At 35.8% G+C, this 21,392-nt stretch overlaps 1 protein-coding gene across 1 annotated transcript in view; it reads left to right on the top strand.

Moving 5' to 3' along the window:
* Positions 1-21,392, top strand: part of MLLT10 (MLLT10 histone lysine methyltransferase DOT1L cofactor) — a gene marked incomplete at both ends in the record, with an annotated part of 193,663 nt that overhangs the window by 141,319 nt on the left and 30,952 nt on the right. Inside the window, 2 exons of the mRNA XM_084254011.1 lie at positions 2,095-2,139; positions 2,930-2,962. Of these exons, the coding sequence (XP_084110137.1) occupies positions 2,095-2,139; positions 2,930-2,962 (78 nt within the window). The remainder of the gene's footprint in view (positions 1-2,094; positions 2,140-2,929; positions 2,963-21,392) is intronic.

Here is a 21,392-nt window from a genome sequence, read left to right as displayed (position 1 = left end):
ATAATGTATTATGTTGTATACTTCAGTAGCCCTCATTATTCCCTTTTTAAGTCTCACTTGTATTGAATTTGTTAATAAAGCATTAAGGCGGTGAATTCTACTACTACCGTGTCCCATTTTTGAGTGTCCTTTGGAAAGGACTTATACTGAACAGGTCTAAATGCCTGATTTTTTAATAGTAGTTAATGTAAAGTTTTTTTTTTTTATTTTTTTTACCAATACATTGATTGCAAATGAGTGTTGTCTTGCTAGTCCTAGTACCTTGCTTTGTTATTCTTACTTAGTTTAAGTGCTTCAGAGTGGGCCTATGATTAGACTTCACTTCTAAGATACATATATGGGTAGATGGTATGAGTGCTGGTTGCCTTAAAGGTTCTGGGTTTTTTTTTTTTTATTTTTAAGATTAATTTTTATTTATGCATACAAGAACTGGGGTGCAGGCCAGAGGTGCAGGGGGTGAAAAGATTCACTAGAAACAGAGTTGGGAGCAGAACAGCAGACTGACTGAAATACACTGCTGGTGGGAGCAGTAGGCAAGAGCACTAGGCCTGCTGCACCATATAGGTGCTGGTGATTGAGCTCAGGCTGCAGTGGCTACTGATAGCTTGATAAGGCTGAGACTTAACCACTTGCACTGCCAGGGAGGCCCTATTTGTGTTTTAGATTTATTACTTTATTGTAAGATCTGTATATATTTTACTATTTTGCATAGAAGAACTGGGGTGTAGGCCAGAGGAGTGAGGATGAGGGGAGAGGATTCATCAGAGACATAGTGGGGAGCAGAGCAGGTGGGTCTGCTGAAATACATTCTGAGGGGAGCAACGGGCTAAACAGGAGAGGTCTGCTGCAACATGTGGGTCAGCTCCCTGGCTGTGGATGAAACTCAGGCCTCCTGGACCATAGTGGTGGTATTACTACTTTAGGCCATCAGGGAGGCCCCCAAAGGTTCTGTTTATATATGGTTCTTCAAGTCATGTTTTTGGCTAAATAATAGCCAGAGAAATAGCAGGTATCCTTTTTAAAAAAATATCTGGCCAAAAGTGTTTAGCCATAAGGTAATACCAATTTAGCAGGCCGAGTCCTTTGAGTCACAGCCTTAATCTTAGTTTAATCAATTATTTTTTCCTTTAGAATGTCATAAAGAAATTTATGTCCTATTTTCTGAGTAGCTTTTTTCTTTTAGCAGTATTTTATTGCCTGATATAACTCTCTGCTTATTCTCCTCATAAGGGTAGAATAAGAGAGTAAGAATATTTGTTATCATTATCAAAAATGAAAGGCATAATGGGGCTTCCCTGGTGGCGCAAGGGGTTAAACACCGCACTATGAAGCAATCTGAAGCTTCTGCAGCATGAGTTCGATTCCCGGTCGGCCAGGGAGAGCAACCCACTTGGCGCAGCAGACCACTCCTGTCTCTCCTGCTGCTCCCCTGAGCAGTGTATTTCACTCAGTCTGCCTGTTCTTTCTGTTCCCCGCTCTGTCTCTGGTGAGTCCTCTCACCCCCTGCATCTCTGGCTTGTACCCCAGCTCTTGTATGCATAAATAAATAAATCTTTTTTTTTAAAAAAAAGAAAGGCATAAGAAAGTAAGCTGAGTATAGTCTATTGAGTTTTATAATGCTATATATCTTAATGGATTTCTGTTCATATATAAACTAAATAATTACCTTAAATTGTAATTTCTAACTGACCATAGCATTCAAATATTTTTTGACAGAATGTTCTTACTAAGGAATTATGTAAAGTATTAGTTTATCATACTGCTTTAACTCCCTTTTATTAGTAAATCCATGTATTCTTAGACACTTGTTATATTTGTTTGCAAGCCCTTAAGTCTTTTGCTCATTCTTCACACACACACACACACACACACACACACACACACACTCGCCTTAAGATTTGTGAGGATTCCTTCACATTTGGTCCCTCCTACCCTTCATAACCTAGTTACTAGCTTATTATTTCTGTTCCCACAGCCTAATTTGAAGCTGGATTTTTAGATGAATGTTTTCTTGTTTTTCTGGCCTGCTTCTTTTTCCACCCTTGAGCCACTAGCAACTTCTTTGCTGATTTCCTTTCTCCTCCCTTCCAACAGAAATTTCCATGCAGTATCGGCATGATGGAGCTTGTCCAACAACTAGTAAGTTGTCGAACTGGGCTGGTAACCCAGGCTTTTTGCCTCCTGAACCTCTAAATTTCCAAAATGCAATTGGTTCATAATATATTTTTTTTCATACAAATGTATTTTAATGTACTTTGTCCTGTGTTCAGGATCCATACTACAGTTTAAATTTTCACCAAATTTTAATTATCTTGACCTTTTAATATTGTGTTTCCGTTATAGAATTGTGATTTCTATTTCCCAATGAATAATATTTTCAGAATTTTTATTTCCACTAATCTTAATGTTGATATATTTTTTCAATATTTTTATTGGCATTAGATAGTTTTCATGCTTAAACCTCTACATATATTGAGAATGTCATACTGAACTTTAGGAAATGTGTATGTCTTTGCCTGGATTAGATGATAAAATGGGTTTTTCCCTTTATATTTGTTGAAATTGGTGACCAAAGGGAGATTCACTTATATAGAATTGCATCCTGTAGATACTTTTAACAAGAAAAACTTTACATAACTGGACTACTAAACATTTTTAAAAGTTATAATGTATATATTTATTACTAAGAAAATTTGTTGTCATTATAACAATATCTCTAATATTGCTTAAACTTAGTAGGTAATAACATTGGCAAATAAAATACAGTTTTTAGAAATTTATACCATGTGAAAATGGAACCAACTTGCAGTTTTAATGATTCAAGAAATGACACATAATAGACTTATTGAAATTTTATTGATTCACTCTGTATTTCTTTGTGTGTTTGAGAATGATCTTAACCTGAAGTCCTTTTTTCCTCACCTAAAAGCTTTTTCAGAGTTGCTGAATGCAATACACAATGGTAAGTTTTATTAGAATCTTCTCTGGTGATTCATTTATTATAGAGATTGCCTATATAGAGAATCCCAATTGAAAGCTTGCATGTTCTGTTGATGAGATGAGATCTAGTTCTGTAGTAAGTCAGCTATTTAACCTTAGTGATAACTAGATTGCTGTCTACAAGGATAATAGGTCAATATAGTTCATCAGTTGACTTTTATTGTCTCTTTGTAAGGCAGAATGAAATAGTGTTGTTCTAATTTTATGAGTCTTTTTTTTTTTCTTCAAATAGTCTTTCCAGCCCTCTTGAGCCCTCCCTTGCCAGTACAGTTAGTAATTGGTACCTACATAAAGAATTTGCCTATTCTTCTACAACTTACTATGTTAATTTTAAGGATTTAAAAGAGTATATATACTCTTTCAGAATATAGACTATTCTAGTATTCTATATAGTATATAGAATTTATTATTTTATCCCTTTATTCCATATAGTGAATATATGAAAGAAAGCCTTTTAAATTATGTCTAATTTGGAACCACATTTTTAGTTACATCTTCCGCAGGTTTGAGTAAGGAAATCAGGATACAAGGCATATGCTACCATTTTTCACTTTTGTAATGTTATGAGAATTTCTTTAGTTTCCCAAAATCTTCCTTAATCCTTTGACACTTAAAAAGGTTTTTTTCTTCTAGTGCCAGTCATCTTTGTTGATTTTTCAGTTTTTGATATAATTCATATAGTCAAGACTGTATGATTCTAAATAGTTTTCTAAAATATCTTCATTAATTTTATAAAATCATGCGTATTTTGCTAACAGTTTAATTTACTGTCCATTTACATTGTGTTTGGATTGTATTGTCAAATGTTTACAAATCTACAGCTAGCAAGAGTCTCTAGTGGCATGAAGAACAGACATAGCCAGTCATGTTAAATTGAGATTGAAGTTGGTCAGGAATCTTCCAGTTTATTTTATAAGTGACCACTTTATGACATACATTTATTTATAACTTGGTTCCTTATGTAACCTGAAACTGCAGACTTAGACAATGAATACTGCATTTATGGAACTCTTTAATATTAAAAGTATGGAGAGTAAAAGGGATTGGAAGCATTCTTGAGAATAAACTGAACATGTGGCCATTCTTTGGTAGGGAAGTGAAAAACTGGGGATTTAACATCTTTTTCAGTTGCACAGGTAAATTTAGACTTGTTCTTTAATTCTTGGACTATTAGAATTTAGATGCATGCTGACATTTATAAAAGGTATACTTGAAGTATAAATAAAGTAGACATTATGGAAAGCAGTTGTGAATGAACTATTTCACATATCCTTTGCCATTAACTGACCAAGTACTTAAGTTATGTTAATTGAATGTCAAAATTGATATTTGTTGTATGAGTTCCTTATATGCAGTTAATATTATGGAACTGATGTAACACAGGTTTTCTTTAAAATTTTGGGTTTTACAAGATTATATTTGAGAAAGAGCTCTGTAATAATATGATCAGATGCTTGTGTTTTCTTAGTCCTATAATACAGGGAACAAAAAAGTAATGGACTTTTATTTTTAAATGCAAAGACAATTGTAGGATTGGCACCTAATGAAGTGATATTTAACCTTCGGTAGATTGTGGAGAGTTTCCAACTTGGTTGGAAAATTTATGTTTGTATTTTCCTTTTTTTCCTAGTGTTTTTTTTTTTTTTTAATGTGGTAAAATACATTTAACATTAAATTTGCCATCTTAAGCATTTTTAAGTATAGATGAATATTGCTAAATAGGTTTACATTGTTGTACAACCTATTTCCAGGACTTGGAAACTCTACCATTAAACAATATCCCTACTTCTCCTCCCCATAGCTCCTGACGGCCACCATTCTACTTTCTATTTTTATGAACTTTGCTTTTATAGATACCTCATATGAGTAGAAACATATATTCATGGTTTTTGTGACTAACTTATTTCACTTAAAGTTGTCTCGTTCATCTATTATAGCATGTGTCCACATTTATTTCCTTTTTAAGGCTGAATAATAGTCCATTGTATGTATATACATACCATCAATAAATGTTTATTTTTACCTGCTGATGGACATTTGGGTTGCTTCCACCTTTTGGCAGTTGACAGTAAGCTGCTTTGAACATGGATATCCAGATGTCTGCTCGAATTTCTGTCTTATCAAGAAGTGCAGTTGCTGGATCATATGATAATTCTATTTTTAATATTTGAGGAAGCACTGTACTATTATTCATAGGGCCTGTACCATTTTGCATTCCCACCAACAGTGCGTAAGGGCTATAATTTTTCCACATCCTTGCCGAAATGGTTTCTTTAAAAAAAAAAAAAAAAGATTTTATTTTTACTTATTTATGCATACAAGAACTAGGGTGCAGGGCAGAGGGTTGGGAGTGTGAGGATACACCAGAGACAGGATGGGGAACAGAACAGGTGGATTGACTGAAATACACTGCTGAGGGGAGCAGCAGGCAAGACAGGAGAGGTCTGCTGCTCCATGTGGGTAGCTCCCTGGCTGGTGCTGCAGTGGCTACTGATAGCTTGATAGTGCTGAGACTTAACCCCATGTGCCACCGGGGAAGCCCCTTACTATTTATTTTTTGGATAGTAACTACTGTAAAGGGCTTTAGATATCAAATGTTATGTTTAAATTTTTTTCATTATATTTTATTAAAAAAGCTTGAGACACTGGGAGAGGAAGGAAAAATAAGAATACACATATCATCTTACTCTCCTGTATTTTCTATGTTGCTGTAATAAATTATGACAAATTTATGATCTTATAGTTCTGTAGATTAGAAGTCTGACATATACCTCAAAGGTTAAAGTGAAGGTGTTGGCAGGCTTTGTTCCTTAAGGCAAAAAGAGAACATGTTTCCTTACTTTTTCTAGTTTATAAGAGAGATTGCCTGCTCTCCTTTCCTTGTGGCCCCCATTCTCCATCTTCAAAGCCAGCAATATTGAGTAGTGTCCTTCTTACGTTTCTGTCTGTCTCGTTCTCAATTAAAAGTTTATGGGTCTGATGATTAGATTGGACTTACCCAAAGAATTCAGGATAATCTCCCCATATCAGAGTCCTTAATTTAAACATATTGGTTAGTCCCCTTTTACCATGTAAGGTAACATAGTCACAGATTTGGGGCACTAAAGGATAGACATTTTTGAGAGAGGGGAGACATTCTGCTTATCATATCTGCTCAAAATTGTGCTCCCTGCCTTATTTCAAAAAGTAAAAAAGCTGGGCCTCCGTGGTGGCACACAGGGTTAAGCAATGCACTGTGAAGCAAAACACAGCCTCTGCAGCATGAGTTCAATCCCTGGCCGGCCAGAGAGAAACCTACATGGTGAAGCAGAACTCCCCTGTCTCACCCACTGCCCCCCTCAGCAGTGTATTTCAGTCAGTCTGCCTGTTCTGTTCCCCACTCTGTCTCTGGTGAATCCCTCCCCCACCCATCCTGCATTCTGGACTGTACCCCAGCTCTTATGTGCATAAATAAATAAATCTTTTTTTAAAAAAGTAAAAAAGCCATTTACAGGGTTAAGATTTGTTAACAAATGCATTTTAAAAATAAGTTTGGTTTTAGCACCTTTTTGGTTAACTTTTTCCCCTCATATTACTGGTGATCAGTTCTAGTTGTCAGTTCTAGGTATGAAATAACAAATCCAACCTTGTTAATTTTATTTTATTTTATTTTATTTTATTTTTGTATAGAGGCATGCTTTATTTATTTGTTTGCTGGTCTGTTTGTTTGTTTTGTTTATACATGCACTGGGTACAGTCAGAAGCGCTGGAGGGTGAGAGAATTCACCAGAGCCAGAGCGGGGAGCAGAGCAGGCAGAAGGACCGAAGTACACTGCTGAGGGGAGCAGCGGGCGGCAGGAGAAGTCTGCGCGCCATGTGGGACCCTCCTCCGGTGGCCGGGGAGCAGCCGGGGATCGAACCGGCGCCGCAGAGGCCGCGGGCAGCTTCGCAACCCAGCGCTAAACCGCTGCGCCACCGGGGAGGCCCAACCTTGTTAATTTTAAAGAGATGATTGGATTTATTAAAAGATTCATGAATCAGGCAACATCCCATCTAGCAGTGCAAAGAGTTGTACAAATAGAATGTTTTCATAGACAGAAAGAGTGTGGAACAAGAAAAGAAAGATTATTTCAGGCAAAGATACCTTCTCTTAGGGAATGCAGAAGGATTAGTGGTATTTTCATGTATTACCTCACCAGTGCTGACCAGGAATTTCCATATTGATTAGTTTAAAGTCCTACTTTTGGGAGAAGTTAAAACTGCAGTTAGTGTATATACCAAGTCTTGGAGGGGCTTGGCACAAATGACTCTATTTTGGGCCTGTTTCTTTTTTTAACACAGGACACAGGTTTTTATCTTTTTTGATTTCATTGTAGAAAAATTGCTGACTATTCATTTTGAAGCTTTTAATATTCTACTACAACATTCTCCCTTTTTTTTAAATTGTAAAAATTTCTCTCAAATGTATAGAAAAGTACAGATAATAACACAGACATCATGAATTCAATGCAGATTTTACACCTGTTAATATTTTGCCAAATTTTCATGGATCCCATTCCAACTTTTGTTATGACATATGATTCATTAAAAGTAATATGTGGGCCTCCCTTGTAGCGCAAGGGGTTGAGACGCAACCTGTGAGGCTGTTCAGCAGCCACTGCAGCACGAGTTCAGCCAGCCAGGGAGCTACCCACATGGTGCAGCAGACCTCTCCTGACTCGCCTGCTGCTCCCGTCAGCAGTGTATTTCAGTCAGTCTGCCTATTCTGTTTCCCACTGTCTTTGGTGAATCCTCTCCCCCCACACCTCTGGCCTGTACCCCTTCTTGTATGCATAAATAAATCTTAAAGCAGTATGTATTAGTTAAGTGGTGTGCACTAATAATAGGAACACTCAGTTTAAGATAGTGCTATCAGCACTGTTAAATTGAACCCATGCTCTTTACCATTGTATTCTAAAGGTTAACTACTCTTCTGAATTTTATGTTTATCATTCCTCTGCTTTGTTTTGTACACATATGTATATATAAAACTACACTTCCTTTTCCTATTTTTATATATTTCTTCTTCCCAGAGTAAATGGTTTTCATTCACTTCTCCAGTAAGTTTCTCCAGTAAATTTTCTCCCATTTTTTTAATGAGATAAAGTTGACATAACATAAATATACCATTTTAATAATTCAAAACTGTACAATTTATAGGTTTCTGGTATATTCACAATATTGTACGGCTGTCACCACTCTCTCATATCCCATTTATCCCTCTCCCCATCCATCCCCTGACAACCACCACTATATCTACTTCTGCATATAGGGATTTGCTTATTTTGGATATTTCATATAGAAGAAAATCTTCATAATATGTGGCCTTTTTTTGGTTAGCATAATGTTTTTCATGTTTTAACAATAAAACATATACATAGTACTTCATTTTTTAAGATGACTGAATAATATACATTGTGTGGATATACCACATTTTGTGCATTTAGCTATCATCTACACTCATTAAAGTATTTGTCTTTTTGTAACTGGCTTAATCCCAAATCTGTGCCTCCAATGAGTTTGGAATGTTTGGAACTCCAATGAGTTCCAAACACATTTCCAAACCTTAGTTTTTGTGTTTCCGTTCAAACTGCTTATTTTCTTTGGTTCCTTTTATCTGTTTGTGGCACTTAGACTTACAAACCAGAGTTAAGCTAAGGAGTTAAACTAAACTAGACTCTTCTCATTTTCTTGGTCATCATTTTTTTCAAGGGTTTCCCTGCCATTCACCAATTTAACTTGTCTTTTTCTTGTGTTTAATCCTACATAATTCGTCACTTGAACTCTTTCAGCAATCTCCTAATCTTTATGCCTTTATCCAGTCCATTCTTTTTTTTAAAAAAAGATTTATTTATTTATGCATACAAGAGCTGGGGTACAGGCCAGAGGTGCAGTGGGTGAGAGGATTCACCAGAGACACTGCTGAAGGGAGCAGTGGGCGAGAGACAGGAGAGGTCTGCTGCTCTATGTGGGTAGCTCCCTGGCCAGGGATCAAACTCTGCTGCAGTGTCTGCAGATAGCTTCACAGTGCTGTGCTTAACCCCTTGCACCACCTGGGAGGCCCTATTCAGTCCATTCTTAAGGTGCTATCAGAATCAGTGGTCTTTATAAAAATGCAAATCAGGTCATGTTATTGTCTCATTTAAATTCTTTCAATATTTATGGGATAAAATTCATTTACCTTAGCATACCTTATGGAGTTTTTAATAATCTGGCATTTACCTCTTTCTTTCCAACTGTTTTGCTGTATCAATATAATCTTGTAGTTTTCCTAATACACTCTTGTTCTTTGCAAAATCTATTATTAGATGTTTTTTGTGTCTGCTCATGTGGCATTCCTCCTCTTATCTAGTGAAAGTGGAATCTAAAACTAAGAGTTTCATATCAATTTTTTCTGATACCTTTTGCTGACACCTTTTTGTTACTTTAAAAAAAAAAAGCTTTTGGTTCTTGAATGTGATGTTCTAGTACTTTCCTGTCTCCCAGTCCTCCTAAAAATTCTTTTTGTTTCTGTGATCTATCGCTTAATTGTACTTGTCTCACGTTGGTTAAATGTCAAAGAAAAAATCTCTTCTGTTAGACAGCTGAGACTCTGAAGAGTTAAAGACTGGTCTACTCTTAGTATTTGCTAGAACCTGACATACCTGAAAAGGTTTTATTATATAGAACTTTATAAAATTCAAATGCATTTTTTCATTGAGACTTGTTTTGAAAAATTAATGAAGGTTAAGGACCAAAGAAGTAATGTATACTAATAGTTAAAGATGTTGAGTTTTAAGCTTACATCTTGGTGTTTCTTTGAGATGATCTTAGGATTCATTGGTGGTGGTTCTTTTGGGTGTATGGAAAGTATTCCCTAAATATTTGAAATTCCAATAAGGAAATAAAGTCATCAATACAAACAAATACCTTTAGGAAAACACTTAACTAATTAAAAGAATAAAGCAAATTAAGTCCAGTGAAATTGCCTTTTTTGTAGCCAGAGAGATTTAGGAAACCGAAAAGTTGAAGAAATAATATTAAAATTTATTGTCCCAGCAAAGGAAAAAAAGAAAACAAAAGGTAGGAGAGAAATATAATATAAGCATCTGTGTGTAAAATTTAAAAACTTTTAAGGCAATTGGTGAAGGCAAAATAGTCATTAAATTTTTTTTTTAAGAAAATATGGAGGGTAAACTTTAAATAGATGTTCATGAAGTGAAATATCTTGCATTACATCGTACTTGGAGAATTTAGATTTCATGATATTGCTAAACTGTAAGTGTAACTTCATTCAGCAGGTATACTTAAAATATTTGCATATTGATGAAACTGTGTATACAGGATTACAGTATATTCCAGTTGAAAGTTAGCATAATAATCAGTGTAGTTTTCCTTGTCCTGTTTCACATATGATTTTGCTCTAGTGCTTTCTAGGTTGTTTAATAATTTATCTATTACAGTGTTTTCTTCCTTACCAAACTATAAACTGATGTAAATAGGAGTTGAGTTTTAGCAACTTTTTTTGATCAGTATTTAGCTTATGATCTAACAGACTCTTCATAATTCTTGAATGAACAAATTATTATCAGTTGTTACATAGTCCTTGAATAGACTCCTAGTATAGTCATTTTCTTTAGGAATTAAACTTTGTAGTCTTGTTTCTGTCAGAGTAATAACTTGTTCTATGCTGTAGTAATAGAATCCTTCATTTGTTTGTATTACAATTCTCACTTTTAACATAATTCTGAAATTGTAGATTAAAGTAGCCAAAGAGGGGGCCTCCCCGGTGGCTCAATGGGTTGAGTACAGTGCTGTGAAGCTGTCCGAAGCCTCTGTGGCGCCGGTTCAGTTCCCACCTGGCCCGGGAGATTCCCACATGGTGTGACAGATCTCTCCTGTCGCGCCTGCTGCTCCCCTCAGCTGTGTATTTCTGTCCTTCTGCCTATTCTGCCCCCTGCTCTGTCTCTGGTAGATTCTCTTACCCTCCCGTGCCTCTGGCCTGTACCCCAGTACTTGTATAAATAAATAAATCTTTAAAAAAAAATAGCTAACGAGTTTAGATCTATTTCCACAGCAGTACATTGCTAATTGATTTCTGTACCCCATTTACTATACTTTTAAATTCCCTTTAATAATGGTGCTAATACTTTTAAATTCCCTTTAATAATGGTGCTAATACTTTTAAATTCCCTTTAATAATGGTGCTAATAGTTTGTCAACCACGCTCATTAAACAAATCTCATTTGATGGAGGAGGTAAAGTAATGTCAACCAATTATTCATAGATGTCTTCTATACTATTGAGGATAAGTATGAATGCTAATTGATATTAAGGATGATCATTCTCCTCAAGAATAGGATCCCACTCAGTTTTGTCAGACTGGTCTGTAAGAAACTAGATCTTTGTTCTTCTGTGTTCCCCTTTCATTTCAGGGATACATTAAGAAGGCAGGGCTCTAACAACAGAGGTGGTAATTCTCAGGTATAACAGTGCCACTCTTTATTAATCATTTGAGATTCACTACATGTAATGAGATGTTACTGATGGATGGAACTGTTATTGTGAACAGGTGGGGATTGAGAACCATTTGTCTAGCTAATTTTTATTTTTTTTTAAGATTTATTTATTTATACATACAAGAACTGGGGTACAGGCCAGAAGTGCTGGGGATGAGAGGATTCACCAGAGACAGAGTGGGGAGCAGAACAGGCAGATCTACTGAAATACAATGCTGAACAGCTGGCAAGATAGGAGAGGTCTGCTGCGCCGTGGGGGAGGCTCCTGGCCAGGAATTGAACTTGTGCTGCAGTTGCTGTGGATAGGTTCTTAGGTTGCGTCTTAACCCCTTGTGCCACCAGGGAGGCCCCTAGCTAATTTTTTTAAAAATCACTGTAGACTTTAGACTTGTTTTTCCTTCCTACCTGATAAGTTCATCCTCCCTCCCTCCTTCCCTCCCTTTAAAAAAAAAACTGGTAGATCCTAAGATACAGTATTACTATTTGTTCCACCTATAAAGGAATTACTATACAGCCTTGCTAAATAATAAGACATATGCTACATAGGTGGTTGGTAATTAGGTAGGTAGGTAGGTAGATAGGGAGATAGTTAAGACAGTAATGCTTTTTCCATTTCAAAGTATTCCAGCTACTTTGTCTCTTCCAGCATTGTAAATTCCTGGAAAGTAGCCTTCAAATATTCTTAAGTGCTAAACACAGGTTACCAACATTTGGATGGGCAGTCAGCCACAGGGAGAAAAGGTCATTTTCAGTATGTATGGCAACTACCACGCTGTACAATTGAATTTATAGGGATCTCATTGAAACTGCAAATGACTCAAAACCAAAAAGTTCCTATTGAGGGCCTCCCCGGTGGCGCAGCGGTTGAGCGCTGGGCTGCGAAGCTGCCTGCAGCCTCTGCAGCACTGGTTTGATCCCGGCTGCCGCAATGGTCCCACATGGTGCGCAGACCTCTCCTGCCACGCCCACTGCTCCCCTCAGCAGTGTACTTTGGTCCTTCTGCCTGTTCTGCTCCCCGCTCTGGTTCTGGTGAATTCTCTCACCCTCTCACGCTTCTGACTGTACTCAGTGCTTGCGTAAATAAATAAATAAATCTTTAAAAAAAAAAAAAGTTCCTATCGAGTGAAGGAATTAATGAAAATGAATTTATAAGACTTTTAAATTAATCAAATGGCTGTTTCATTAATTATAGAGTATCATGTTTTTCATTTTAATGAAAATGGATTTATAATGACTTAAAATTTTCATAGTTATTTGGGGGAGGGACTTTAACCTTACTAATCTCCTCTCTCCCTCCTCCCCATACACACACAGAGACACACACACACAAAATCTTTTTTTTTTTTTTTTTGGTGGTGGTTACACACAAAATCTTAAGTATCTGAACTTGTATATCATAATAGTATTTAGCAACTGGTTATTAAAAATTCCACATTGAAATGTTTCTTTTATTTAGTCAGAGATGACAATTTTACACTAACAAAGCAGGAACTTAAGTTTATAGGTATGTATGAAATAAAAGCACAGTTCAAAAGATGGAGATATGTAGTGACAAAAATGAAAACTGAATTCTCCATAATCTTAGATGGTTGGTGGGATGAGCCATTTTATCATGTTCCTATTGTTACACTTGTTTGGATTTGTCAGATCACTTAAGAAGTTGTAGGGTATAGGTTTTAGGATTCCTAATACTATTTCCTGTCTTAAGTTTTTGATTTTTAAGACCACTTTCTACATGTATGACCCTTCTCTCATAACAAGGGAAAGAAGATTCTGAGACCATATTGTATAGTTTTAATAATTCTCTAATTCTATAATATATCTCTCAAATATTTTTGGCTCAGCTGAGATTGAGCATGTATATTCTGAATCCACTGCTCTGAACTGATGCATGCTTCTACTCAGATCCCTGGCCACCCCCTAAAAAACCCCCAATTTCACATTTTAATAAAGCTGTTCTTATAGACTATGAGCACCTACAGTTTGGAACTTAACGTCTCCAGAGTGTTTGGCTTTATTTCATTTGACGAGAATATATAAAATTCTTTCTGTATATAAGATTCTGATTAGTTGCTTTTCAGGAATTAAGTATATGCTACAAATAGATCTTGCCTTTAGAGGACATAAAATCTGAAGGGAAGAGAAATATGTATATAAATAACAGTTTCAAGGTACATGGATAACTGTTTTAGAGATTTGCAGTGCAATAAGAGTTCAAAGTCAGGGGTAATTACTTTCAACTGAGTGAAGATGTTCAGAGAAAGTTTTTTGGTTTTTTGAGCCTATGCTTACAGAGGATGTACAATGTAGCTATTTGGATATAGGGCAGGGATCAGGGCTAGACTCCCAATCCCAGTAATACAAATAGTACAAGCAGTGGCTCATAAATGAGAATATACAGGCTGTGTAAAGTGGCAGTGATAGTGATATTTGATATAAATATATATGAAACATAACAGCATTAGATATGACACCAAGGACTTGAAAGTTGTTGGTGTTTGAGTTGGGAAAAAAGATAAAACCTGAAGTTTCATTTGGTTTTAATATATAAGAAGATTAAAATGAATTAATGCTTGAACCCAGAAACCAAAAATATACTGAGGACCTGAATGATGATAACGGGAGTCAGACTGATAGAACATATATTACTCAAGAAGAAATGGTAGTAATTGTCACTGAATTGAATGGCAGTAGCTGGGGGATGATTGGTATTTGTTTGCCAGCTGTATATTTAATAGAGATGTTTATTATACACATAAATAAATAAGATTAGAGCATGTACATAAAGACAGTTGGGAGCAGTCTGTATAAAGGTACAGAATTGCAAATCTTAGATTGGTTATGGATAAAAAACATTAATAGAGAAGACAGGTTGGATCAGGTTTCTTTTAAGGTAGGGAAGTCTTAGTAGGTGGAAAGAAGAATGTAGAAAGATAAAGGATTGTTTCAAGAGAGGACTAGTTGATGGACCAGAGAATCTGGAATAGAAAAATTCATCTTGAAGGAAGAGAAGGTATGACTGCTAGTTTAAAAAAAAATCTTCATTTTTAAATCTTCATTATATTGGTTTAATGACTAAACTGAGTATTACTCTCAGGTATATATAGTAACTTAAGTGTTATCCTTTTAGCGTACTTCAAAGTGTTTCAAAGATTACATTAGAGTAATAAATAATGACACATATATGTAAATATTGCACTTCTGAGCTAGGGTTTTTTGTTTGTTTGTTTTGGTAACTCTCAGTGTCTCCTAATAAGTTATCTCTTCTTTAGTTTTCTTTGCCAATTGTGTGTCTGTTTCTCATCCTGTTCTCTTTGTACTCCTAACATATCATCAAAAAGTATCATCAAATAGTACTTTCTATATATATATTTTAAATTAGTTTGAAACTTCTTAGATGTGATTTTTATATCTAATTTAATATTTTCAAACTTCATCTTTCTTCCTACTGGCTATAGCTTGGTTCAGATCCTTAACTCTTTTAGATTATTTTGTTTTTTTCAGTCTACCTAGAGTTGATCAGGTGGACTGACACAAGCCACTATCTCAGAAATTAAGGTAGACAAGAATGTCATTTAAACACTTATGATGAAAATATAGCTGTCAAAAATGTCAGATATTGCTTGTTTTACTGTTAAAGTCATCTTGGGAAAACAAATTATAGTTGGAAATTTGCTTGCTTTAGGAAATCTGACAATAGAGTAAGGACAGTTAGCTCATGTTTAAAGATTATTATCTTGATGATAATTCTTTTTCTCTCTATAATGCAATTGATTGCCTTGCCACTTCCTTTCATATTAATTTCCAGGCATGTGCAGAAACTATAGGCCAATCATTTTAATTAAATCTGAAGTTTTAGACCATGTCTTATGGTAAGCTATTTCTATAGATGGCTTATATTACCTGTTTCAGAGGGTCATTTCATTTCAGAGTCTCTAGATATATGTATTTACCTATACCTGACACAACAGTATGTATACATATTAACAGCTAGGTTATTTGGAATTCTCAGACTTTTCCATCATGCTTTGTAACATTAGGAGCAACTAACATGTAATTTAAAAGGCATATTCAAAAGCTTGTATTGAAAGTTGTTTCTGGATGTTTAGGAAACCAAAACCCTTTAATCCATGTTGGCAATAATAAAAAATCTAATTTTCTACTTAGGTCAGCCCTAATGGAAATGTAGAGAGAAAGGCAATCAGTGTAAAATAAACATAAAAAAGACTTGAGTGAAGGGCCTCCCCTGTGGCGCAGGGGTTAAAGTGTCAGTGCTATCAAGCTATCCCCAGTCCCTGTGGCATCAGTTGATCACTGGCCAGGGAGCTAACCAATATGCAGCAGACCTCTCCTGCCTTGCCTGCTGCTCCCCTCAGCAGTGTATTTCCGTAGATCTGCCTGTTATGCACAGTGTCTCTGGTGAATCCTCTTACCCCACCTTATCCCCCTCACCTGGCCTACACCCCAGTTCTTGTATGCATAAATAAATAAAAACAAATTTTTAAAAAAAGACATGAGTGAAAATAATTTGAAACAGGGAATATATTATAAAGAAAAGTAGAAAGTTTAGATGTGGAAAACTGTAATAGTCAACATAAAGAACACACACTAAATGGGTTAAATAACACACTGGATATAGCCAAGGAATATTTAGTGGGTAGGTCAGATTAAGGAAATTCATATAAAGAAGGGGAGGACCAAGACTAAGTCTTTCTTTCTTTTCTTTTTTAAAGATTTATTTATTTATACAAGAGCTTGGGTACAGGCCAGAGGCACGGGAGGGTGAGAGGATTCACCAGAGACAGCGTGGGGAGCAGAATAGGCAGACAGACCGAAAGCACTGCTGAGGGGAGCAGCAGCCAAGACAGAAGAGGTCTGCCACGCCATGTGGGTATCACCCTGGTGGGCCAGGAATTGAACTTGCGCTGCAGACAACTTCACAGCGCTGCGCTCAACCCGCTGTGCCACCAAGGAGGCCCCTCAGTCTTTATACCTATGTTTTCTAAATATAAATATGTGCAATATCTAGATATAAATATATATGTATATCCACATATGTGTGCATACATAATTATATAAATGGAGGACTAGACGTAGAATCCAGTTAACAGGATTCTTAGAAAGTGAGAGGAAAAAATGGGGAGGAGGAAGTAATTTGAAGAAATAATAGAGGTAAACTTCCAAAAGAAATGATGAGAGATCTTTGATTAAAAAGGCCCATAGAATGCTAAAGAAAAAGGAGGAAAAGTCCTCATCTTTTCCTATTCATTGCGAGAAATTTAAAAATATCAAAGACAAGGAAAGAATTCTGAAATATGGACTATTAATATGAAGTGCTTCTTGGGAAAAGATCAAAAGGACTAAATAGAAGTGACTTCTAAGGAAGTGGTACAATATATGAAATAACTAGACTTAGAATACTGATAGCAAAATATTGGAAGTCCTGGAAATGGAGAAATTACATTTCTTGTAAATCTCCTAGATTTGATTATCAAGTAAGTTTTAGGAAATTTAACTAGCAACTTGGAAATGTATCCATAATTATCCCCCAGACACCAAATTCCTAACAAGAAGTCGTATTTATATTATGCATAAGATACTATATACATGGCAAGGACCATCAGTTTCTTGTATGGTTCTTGTTTTCATGTTGCTCAGATCCTAGTTGGAAGACATTAGGTACAGAATAAACACATTAGGTACAGAATAAAGTGTCAGATAGATAGACTCATCATAGATTATTATGTTAAAATCAGGTTTGAGAGGGATTTTTTTTCACTTCATTTTCTAAAATTGAACATAACCATTAATTTTGTGTTTTAAGTCATAGAAAACCTTTAATGAATGGCAAATTGTTTTAGTAGCTGTCATATCTAATAAGATTATATTCTTCATTTTAATTAGCAATCCCCCCACCAAACCTTCCTTTAATTTTCTTAAGCTAAAGAAACAGGAAAAAAAATTACTGTGTGAACACACTTATGATATTTCTCATGTAAGAATATGATTGATATTAATTTAGGCGTGTCTTGTCTCTTCTTAGTTGAAGTACTCCCTTTCATTAACCTGAGCACCTATATTTTTATACTTCATCTGAGCTAGTGTTTCTTGGAAAAAACACACCATTATACAAATTCACATTAGTATAGAATTGTTGGGGGGAGAGGATGTCCTGAACAAACTCCACAAAGAGGTTTTATGGACTTCACCTCCACCCTAGACCAGAGAGATCCAAGACACCAAGGACTACCAATCCCATAATATCATCACCACTGAAGGGAGGATTGCTGGGACCTTGGGAACTCTGAGGGTGGATTAAGCAGCCAGGTTTGGTATATAACCAGTCTGGGCCTTGGGGGTCCTTCTTTTTTTTTTTTTTTTTTTTTTTTTTTTTTTGTTGCTAGCCTTCAGTGTACTGTTGGGGTTCTAGCCCAGTGTAACTGGTAGGGTGCATTCACCAGTTTATCTCTCTCTTTCTCCTTGAGTTATTCATTTCTTCATTTCTCTTTTTTGTAAATAAACCCTTTATTACCCCTTTTTGTGTGTACCTGCAGTTGTGACTCATTATGAGTCCCTTTTAAGAGGCCAGGTGAGGACTCACAGCAGGCCAACCCATTTCACATTGGGGTTGCCCTGTAACAGATTCATGATACTAACTTCAAATAACATTCAAATTGCTTTCTTAATACACTTCTCAAGGAAAATTTTATTTTTGTATGATTAATTTTTTCAAACTCTCTCTTTCCAAACCCCAGTATGTTAGATGTCTTTGATTTTTATTCCCAGGAAAAGCTTCATCTACTTATCACTAAATTCTGCAAACCTACTGGATTTGTATCTGTTCTCCTTCCTCCTCCTGTCTTGCTGGCCCGGGCTTGTCCTTACCTGTACTTAGTATCTCATCCTTTTCTGCCCTCTCAGACACTTTGTCTTTTAGTTTCTCTCCTTTTTCACCATCACTTATTTTTGCCCATTTACACCAAAGTATGCTGTAGTAGCTCTTGTCTTGAAAAATCCCAAACTGTTTTAATCCCATATTTTTATCTGGGTGCTTAACCCCCTCACGCTGTTCTATTCCTGCTCATTTAAGATCTTTGTTTTGGGTGATACGTCTAAGTATGACTAGAGTCTTCTTGGAACTTCTTGTGCTCCATTATTGAGGGAATTCATGTCTTCCATCAATTCTGAATGCAGCTCTAGCTATTCTAAAATAATACTTCTTTCTCTTACTTGGGAATTTTTTGTTAGACGTATTTGTACTTGTATTCTGTCCTCTTTTTTTTATTTATTCATCATCTCTTTACCTCTATTAATTTATTGTTTCACCTGATTATTGATTTAAGAATTTTAGTGCATGTATTTTTCAATTTAAGGAATTCTTTATGGTTCTTTTAAAAATGGACCTGATCTGCTTTGTTTCTCTTTTTCTTGTTTTTAATAATTTGTAACTCATTTCTTGCATCTAAAAAGTTTTTATTTTGAAAGCCCTACCCTTAGAAAAAGGCTGTAAATAATAATATAAAGAATTTCATTTTTCTAAACCAGTTGAGAATAAATTGCAGACATAGTCCCCCTTAGCACTGAGTACTTAAGTATATCTTACCAAATTGGACAGTCTTCTATACCAAATAGTAGTTCAGCTATCAAGAACAGGAAATTAACATGCCCAGGTTATGCTATCTAATCTTAAGATGCTTTTCAAGTTTTGACAGTTGTCTCAAAATTTTGAAGCTAATTTTGGAATTGGTTTAGTTTTTCATTATTAGATTCAGATTGTTTTTTGGGTTAGGATATCATAAAAGTGATCTTTCCATTATATTTTATAAGATCGCACATAATCATACTTTTCCAATGCAGTGTCTTTGTCCCTTTATAATTTGTAAGCATTTTGTGGAATTTACTGAGAAATGGGAAATGTAAATATCCCATTTGTGATTAGACTTTTCATTTATATCAATTTACAGATTTATATGATTATAATTTGTTGTTCATTGTTTTGCCACTTAAATTTTTCACAATTTAGCTAATGGGGAGGTCCCGTTATGCTAATTCTGTGTCCTTCTGATATGCCCCCCGTTATTCTTTGAATGCTTGTTTACCGTTTGGTAAAGAAGCATGTATATTAGTTTTCTCTTGTTGCCATAATAAGTTACCATTAAATTAGATATTAAAACAGCATAAATTCGTTAGCTCACAGTCAGAACACTGGATTGTGCCTGGTTTTCCATAAGGCTGAAGTCAAAGTATTGACAGCTGATCTTTACATCAGGAAACTCTGGGAACTATTCACTTCCAATCTAATTTGGGTTCTGTGCGGACTCCAGTTCATGTTAGTTGTAGAACTGAATCATCATTTTTCTTGCTTTCACTTGGAGCTCTCCCTTAAATGCTAAAGACTTTGCTGTCATCCCACATGTGTCACTGCATCTCAGAGATAGCAAAAGTGAGTTGAATTCTTTCCACATTTAGAATTTCTCTGACTTACCCCTCTGCCTCATCTCTTTTGAACTGCATATATGAAAGTGGTCCTTACATATGGCTTAGGTGTGTAGTAGGTTATACTGTCTAGATTTGTGTAATTACACTCTGATGTTTTCATGGTGTTAAAATTCACTTAGCAATGTCAATCCATGCTGGTTAGTGACTTATGATTACATTCAATTGATTCAGTCAAATGATACTGAAAACATTATAATGAAATAGGAAAATACGCATGTTAATTGTAAAAGAATTAAAAAATCTATATTCAATACATAGACAAAACAAAGCTACAAACTATGTATTAAAATGTTTGAAAATAGGGCCTCCCCGGTGGCGCAGCGGTTGAGCGCTGGGTTGCGAAGCTGCCCGCGGCCTCTGTGGCGCCGGTTCGATCCCCGGCTGCACCCCGGCCACCGGCGGAGGGTCCCGCATGGCGCGCAGACCTCTCCTGCCGCCCGCTGCTCCCCTCAGCAGTGTACTTCAGTCCTTCTGCCTGCTCTGCTCCCCGCTCTGGCTCTGGTGAATTCTCTCACCCTCCCGCGCTTCTGACTGTACCCAGTGCTTGTATAAACAAAACAAACAAATAAAATAAACAAATAAAACATGCCTCTATAAAAAAAAGAAAAAAAAATTTAAAAAAAAATGTTTGAAAATACGTAAAAATGACAGCTATATTTGTGCATTTCACCCTACCTTTCCCTCTGTTTTATATTTGTAATGATAGTAATTTTATTGATAAAGTCAAAAGAAGCAATTATAATGAGCATAATTGTTCACCTCTGTGTGAAAATATAGCAGCAACATAAGAAATAGTTGATTTCTGCCTAAAGAGATTTAGGAACACCTATATTCCGTTAATTTGACCAAGAGTCTCAAAAAGAAAGCTCTTTTATTTTACTCTTTCTGAATAATGATTATGTTAATCATATTCTACATTCTAGAAAGGGAAAGCCAAGATAAAGAATATCCTTGGTCACCCAAACGATGTTTATTCCCTTTAACAATAGTGTTCCTTTTTTATATTTTAATAGTATGGATTCTTGCCATGTAGTAGGCCGTATACTAATGATATTAATATATGCCTTGCATATATAAGGTAGCCCTTGCATCAGCACCGTGAAATTGTTGATAAAATTCTTACTTTATAGATGGAGATGTATTATATAGTTCAGAGAGGTTAAGTTATGTGCATGAGGGAGCAGGGTTTGGACTTTCAGCCACTTTTACACCATATTAACCTCCAGGAAAGGGATGTGGGTTGGGGATAACTTATCAGGTTTAATCATTTACTTGGTTAAATATTCCTTGATCATCCCATTCATTTATTGAGATTTTTTGCTGAATAAACAACTTGATGTAGTACTGGTTTGCCCTCCCAAGCAGTTTGAAACTGCA

This window comes from Talpa europaea, assembly GCF_964194135.1.
Source record: "Talpa europaea genome assembly, chromosome: 14".
Classification (NCBI taxonomy): Eukaryota; Metazoa; Chordata; class Mammalia; order Eulipotyphla; family Talpidae; genus Talpa; species Talpa europaea.
The sequence above is the reverse complement of the archived record's forward strand: the minus strand, read 5'-3'. Positions and strand labels throughout refer to the sequence as shown.